The sequence below is a fragment of the Triticum aestivum genome, chromosome 5A (assembly GCF_018294505.1).
Source record: "Triticum aestivum cultivar Chinese Spring chromosome 5A, IWGSC CS RefSeq v2.1, whole genome shotgun sequence".
NCBI classification, from domain to species: Eukaryota; Viridiplantae; Streptophyta; class Magnoliopsida; order Poales; family Poaceae; genus Triticum; species Triticum aestivum.
In genome coordinates this window covers 19164278-19171170 of record NC_057806.1, presented here as the reverse complement: position 1 = coordinate 19171170, position 6893 = coordinate 19164278, and the positions used below count along the sequence as shown (strand labels likewise).

Below are 6893 nucleotides of genomic sequence, written 5' to 3'. Positions count from 1 at the left end.
TACCATCCGCATCCAGTAGCTGGCGCCAACTGCCAAGAACATTTTCCAGGGTAAAATGGCCGTCGCATTTGGAATTTTGATTTTTCAGAGTGGTAGCCGAGAGGAGGGCGGCTGCCGTAGAGTGGAAAGTGTTGGTTGGGCTTCGCGGGGCCACGTCCACGGCTACTGGTGAAAAGCTGGAGCGCCCATTTAAAAGCCCAGCCCCACACCCTTTTGCTCCACCACCCAACCCAACCCAACCCAAGAGAGCACACAGGGCCTCTCTCTCGTCCCACCAAAACCAATCCACCCATCCGTCCCTCCACCCGTCGGGGCGAGCGGGCGAGCGCAACCCATGGCGGGATCCTCCGCCGTGTACACGTCCTGCAGGCCGCACGCGCGCGCCTTCCTCCTCCACCCCCACCCGGCCGACCAGGCCCAGCGGGGCCTGCTCCCGGCCGCGGCGTGGAGGCGGGGCGGCGCGGCGCCGAGGGCCAGCCTGGTGGCAGCGCGGACGGCCACGGAGGAGGCGGTGTACGAGGTGGTGCTGCGGCAGGCCGCGCTGGTGGAGGACCTGCAGGGGCGCCGGGCGGCGCGGGAGGCCGACGCCGGCCGGCGCCGCCGCTGGCGGGACGAGCAGCTGGAGCAGGAGGGCGACGCCGAGCTCGGCTGGGGCCTCCTCGGCGACGCCTACGACCGCTGCGGCGAGGTCTGCGCCGAGTACGCCAAGACCTTCTACCTCGGTGAGCCAGCCCCCTCACGCACTCACTACTCTGCAACTCTGATGACACCAGTAGCTGAACCATCCGTCTCACCACATTCAGTCCAAAACTGCAACGAGTAATTTAACCGTAGGATGGATCGACAAATAAAAGATCGTTCGTGATATTCCATCATCGCATAGAAAATACTGTGCTCCCACTACCTGAGCAGCAGCTCTTCTGCTCCAGAATCCTCACGGGAGGATGACTGTCAGGCAGGCAACCAGCTGCCTGAAGCTTATCTAGAGTCTAACCAGCAACTGTAGCACACACACGGATATAAAAGCCGATCGGATCTGCCGACTTTGGTAGGTAAAGATGGTGCACGTGGGTGCTACGTGCCATGCATATCTTGGCCAATCTCAGGGAAGCAATCAGTAAAAGGGAGTGTTCAGTTAGTCGTCCACGTCGCGGGGATTGAGAACCACTGGTGATATTAATTAGTTATAGCTTTCTCGGATGGGGCTAGGCATGTTTGGTCGGGTTGACATGATGTGGAGATGCATGGGCTTGATTTTAAGCTCATGTACTTCTATCTTTATTCTAGTTTTGTTCTCCTTTTTCCACTTGGATCTCCAATCTTGTGAGAAATCATCCTCTATTGCTATGAGTCTAGATAGGATCTCATCTGAAAATCGATCTTTATGGTCTTTAGTTTCTCACAGATGTTTGTTCTTGTGGCAGGCACACAGCTTATGACTCCTGAAAGGCGCAAAGCCGTTTGGGCGATCTATGGTACGTCTGAATTGCAGTTTTAGTTATTATTACTGCAGTTCATGAAACTGAATATGAAAATTTTGCTTCTGGCCTTACTGATTCGTAACTGACACTTTCCACTTTTTTGTTTTTGCAGTATGGTGCAGGAGAACTGATGAGCTAGTGGATGGCCCTAACTCATCTTACATCACGCCCAAGGCGCTGGATCGGTGGGAGAAGAGATTAGAGGATCTCTTCGAAGGCCGCCCATATGATATGTACGACGCAGCCCTCTCTGACACGGCGTCAAAGTTTCCAATTGATATCCAGGTAAGATAAGCCGAAGAAGTTACTGTAGAATTTATGAAACTCCGTCAGATAGAAGTTATTGGATAGTAACATCATAATCTCTTTTCTTTACAGCCGTTCAGAGATATGATTGAAGGGATGAGGCTTGACCTTTGGAAATCGAGGTATATGACCTTTGACGAGCTTTACCTCTACTGCTACTACGTCGCTGGCACTGTCGGTCTCATGACGGTACCGGTGATGGGGATTGCTCCGGACTCAAAGGCCTCAGCAGAGAGCGTGTACAATGCCGCACTGGCCCTTGGCATTGCCAACCAGCTCACAAACATCCTCCGAGATGTAGGAGAAGAGTAAGCACCAATTTTTACTCCATTATTACAAGCCATGTGGATTCCTGTCTCAGTAAGTTTTGGATGTGTAAACTAATACTAATACATTAAACACTCTGTCCTTTGAAATCTTGTGTAAAACGTACCAAGTAAGGCATCATTTTTTAAACTGCAACTACGACTAGTGTATTTTACTCTTCTTGTATCTATCAGGCTAACCAACCTGTCACTGTTCAGAATATTTTGTTGTTATTTGTTTGTAAGTTTGTAATCTAATGTTTTTGTCTTTATGGATGAAAATTGCAGCTCAAGGAGGGGGAGAATATACCTTCCACTGGACGAACTGGCACAGGCGGGTCTGACAGAAGAGGACATATTCAGAGGGAAAGTGACGGATAAATGGAGGAGGTTCATGAAGGGCCAAATCCAGCGCGCCAGGCTCTTCTTTGATGAGGCCGAGAAGGGTGTCATGCATCTAGACTCTGCGAGCAGATGGCCGGTAAGAGAGGCTACAGAATCCTGCACTTTGAGATGCTGTCAAACAAAATAAGATTTTTTTTTTTTGCGGGGGAAAATAAGAAAATTATCATTGAAAAATATGTATTGCAAGCATTGTTGACTCAAGTACCATGGGACTGTTGTTTCCTCGCAGGTCCTGGCATCGCTGTGGCTGTACAGGCAGATCCTGGACGCCATCGAGGCGAACGACTACAACAACTTCACCAAGCGGGCTTACGTGGGCAAGGCGAAGAAGTTTCTGTCTCTACCGGCGGCGTACGCGAGGGCGGCTCTTTCGCCATGAGCAAAGCAAAGCAAAGCAATCCTGTAGATCAGATGTTTTTTTCTTCTTCTTTTTCTTTCTTTTTGTCCTGTCACCCTACAATGATTTTTTTTGGCTGTTGTATATATTCAGCTGTATGTTTGCCATACGCCCTCGTCGGTATTTAGGTCAAGGGACCGATGTCGGGTCCTGCTGTACTGAAAGTCTGAAACACTTGTTACTACCACAGTGGAGAATCAAAATTGCTCCAGTTGAATGAAGAAGAAACAAACGCTCTTTCTTCCTAAAGAGCAGGACCATCAACATCACTCAGATTCAGAGCTCACCTCTGCAAATCCTTCTCTCCTTTTTGGTTAGAGACTAACAATCTTCAGGCATACTTGCGTTCGGCTAGGAGGCTAACACTGAGCCCAGAGCTGAGCGGAGCTTGCTCCAGAGCCCAGACTTTCTCTGATATGGGAGTCAGTGGTGCAGTAAAGCTTGGGAGGTAATCCCAACCCGAAACCGTCGCCGGTAAACGGAGTTCATCTTGAATTCTGGAACTGGAGATGGTGGTGATGATGTTCTGGTGAGCAAGTGTTGGCCAAGTGTATGTCCATCTGGCATAAGTATCTTCATCATAATCTCATCTTGTGGTGAGGTCTGAAGAAGGAAGGAGAGCCACATCGGGCCTGTGGTCCTGTGGCCAGCCCTTTTGGACGCTTTATGGACTCTGTCGTCTCCTTGCTCGCAGCGGCGGGCGGCCATGTCAGCAAGCTCCTCCGGCCGTGGCGAAGCTGAGCCACATCCCGGCGATATGGTGATAACACGCACGCCTTCTTTCCACCTCAGGATGTGTCTGCAATGCAATGCAAACATGGGACAAGTGGAAAAGAAGAGTGAGGCGATCTGCATTCTGGTTCCCTTCGCTCTCCTCTCGATTCTGCCGTGCTGTGGTGGTGACCTGCCTGTTTCTCCCTGTGCCTCTGCATTTTCTTCCCCGTCGCGGTCGCCATTTTTCGTTTTCGCCGTATGCGTGTGTGTGTGTGTGTATGCGGGAGCGGTCCATTCGATGTGGCGTGAGAAATAGATGTGACAAATTTCACTCCACATATAGGGAATAGAACTTAGTTTTTTTAAAATATTACACACCTTATTTTGGGGGGATATGAAAGTAACAATTAGCCAGATAAAACTGGAAGGTGGTGGGATTGTGGGGTTGAAATTCAATAGCACATTTTTTCCAACCGAGCATAACCCCTTCCAGTAACTGAATAATGAAAATACAACCATCCAAATACAGCACAAGAGTTTTAAGGAAGCAAGAAAGGGGAGAGCGAGTTCGACGCATCGCAGGGAAAGCCACTACGACTGCTCGTAATCGAAACACTCGTTATGGGACGGCTATATATCGCACGCTCCGAGCAGTATGTAGTGCTCGCCTACGGCGAGCGCACTCTTGGGCCGGCCCATTAGGTAGTTTTAGGTAGTTTTCACTGTTGCTAAAAAAAGGTAGTTTTCACAACATTCCGTCTGATTTTGGGAAGGTTCTGAACCTTCCCTCCGGTTTTTCCATTCTTTATTCTTTTTCTAGTTTTCTTTCCAGATTTTCTGTTTTTCGGTATTTTATTTTTTGTTTTGTTATTTTGCTTTTCTTTGGTATTTTATTTTTTGTTTTGATCCTTTTTATTATTTGTCTGCCCTGGTTTTCAGGTTTTCTTTTGGCTTTTTGTTCTTTGTTGTCCTCCATTTCTTTCCTTTTATGTTTTTTGTTTTTATTCTCCCTTTATAATTTTATTTTCACTTTTTAATTTGTGAATGTTTTTTCAAATTCACAAAAAATTATCACATTTGCGAACACTTTTAAAATTGGTGAGCATTTTTTCAATTTGTGATTGTCTTTTCGCGAACATTCTTTTCAAATTCAACAACATGTTTCTGAATTCGTGACCAGTTTCCAAATTCACAATCATTTTTGGAATCCATGAACATATTTTTAAAATCATGAACATTTTTAAGTTCACAAACACCATGAACATCTTTTGAATTCGCAAACATTTTTTTCAATTTGTAACATTGAGGAGAGCCCAGGCTCTTCTCCCCTCTATATTCAAGGTTCAAAATTTGTTTGAGTGTTTTCCCAATGTGGTCCTTCCTCTTCCTTTTTGCTTGCATAAGTATCTGAGCAAAATGTTATCCACATATAGATGACGAGGAAGAAATGGCGAGTAAGGAAGATAAAGAAAATGAGCACCTAAAAGCATTAGGCATGGAGTACAGGAAAAGCATGGATCGACATGATAATTGATCTGTGAGTGGTGCACATCAATTGCCATTAATGGTGTGTATGATTCACTTCCTCAATCAGTCAATCGACGGCGAGTGGATTCCAATCGACAACCGATGGTTCGCTTTCCCTGCCACCATCCCGCGACCATGTCGCTTGTGTCACTCAAAGGCTGCACTTGGGCGGACAAAACAAGGGCATTGTTCCCCCCCTCTACCAATCTAGTGAACGGAGAAGGATGTACACACGTGAGCCCATTAGGCCAAATTAAATAGCAGCTGCATGAAATCATTATGGGAGCATCGAGCTATGATGTGTAGCGCTCTGTGTAGGATTGGAAGAGTGTCTGACAGCTGAAAATGCTCAATATGGTGGATCCGATGGCTGAAATTGCTAGTGGTCTGAGAGGGCTGGAAAACTGCGCAATTGCAATGTTTTTTTGCGGGGGCAGTTGTAATGTTTCTAATAAAACCATATATAACCAACTTGCATTTGTGTGTGCCCTCAATGCACCACCCCACATGAACTTCATTGTTCATAACATGTCACTTGGACAATGGATGTCAGTATGTGGTTCATCAAATATCTCTATAAATTGTTCGACGATCCACACTTCTAAATAAGATATCTTGTACTCGTACACAAGAAGCACGAGCAGGGAAGAGAAAGAAGTGGGTCTAAGAGGTGTAGGAATGGGAACATGAAGAAAATCAACTGTAATGCCTCCTCTAGTATTGGAGGGGAGAAATGGTCTGATGTTTCTGATGCCTCCCATTCCTATGGATCTTAGGTTCTCCTTCCTCTTACTTTTTGCTCGTATAATTTACTTGGTTAAAAATAATCCTCCTTACAAAAGAAAAAAGAGAACAAACAATCCTACATGGATGGCTGTGAGGGGTCTCAATAGTGAGTCGGAAGGAGGACACATTTAGAATCAAAGGACACGAGGAAAACTATAATTCTTTTTCCTCCACTACAATTTGGAGTTGAGATATAACATTGTATTTTTCTTAATGCATGTCACATTCATAATCTTCTTAGATGCTCCTTCTCTTCCATTTGGCTTGCACATACACATGTACAACATCTTTAATACTGTGTGATTAAGGTTGTTCAGTACTGGTTTTGAATTTTGATTAACCCATGAAATCAGTTGTAAGTAGCGTCCACCTTTCTTCATTAGTTCCAAAACTATAACTACCAAACTAAAATAAATGAACAACACTTTCAATGCTCTGAACTCAAACCGACTCTGACCTTATCTACAAACCAGCTTTCATATTGTCTGTGGATGCTCTTTACCTTTTTCCTTTGGCCTGCACATATACATGCACAACCTCTATAAAATTGTGCCAAGGGTGTTCAATAACAGTTTTAAGTAAACCCATGTAAACAAATACTAAATTGTGTTCACCTCCCTTTATTAGTTTCAAATGGATCCATAGTCCCAAAATTAACTTATTGAGATCACACTAAACGAAGAAGCGCATTTACATTCCATTAAGTAAAATAATATACACTTGTGTGCTTTGGATGCAGTCCATGGTGTAGTAAAGCTCTCCCTTTTATAAAAAAGAAGAAGATATAAATTGTTGTAAAAGAGAGTCCAAACACACGGTTGACATTATCTAACTTCGTTTAACTACCTGCATGTTGAATACTTCCTTGACAATGTCCTTCAGCTTGGAAAGGAATACCTCGACACTACGGTCATCATGGTGTGTGCAAATAAAAAACATATATGTAACAAAAAAAAGAAATTAAGTGGCACC

General features: G+C 45.3%; 1 protein-coding gene across 1 annotated transcript; it reads left to right on the top strand.

The window, feature by feature from the left end:
• Nucleotides 1-215: 215 nt before the first annotated feature.
• On the top strand, nt 216-3158 carry LOC123102037 (phytoene synthase 2, chloroplastic). The gene is made up of 6 exons (XM_044523306.1): nt 216-722; nt 1425-1475; nt 1594-1766; nt 1860-2095; nt 2381-2573; nt 2727-3158. Exons 1-6 carry the CDS (start codon nt 335-337, stop codon nt 2874-2876), a joined length of 1191 nt encoding a protein of 396 aa, XP_044379241.1. The 5' UTR covers nt 216-334; the 3' UTR covers nt 2877-3158.
• Nucleotides 3159-6893: the final 3735 nt, after the last annotated feature.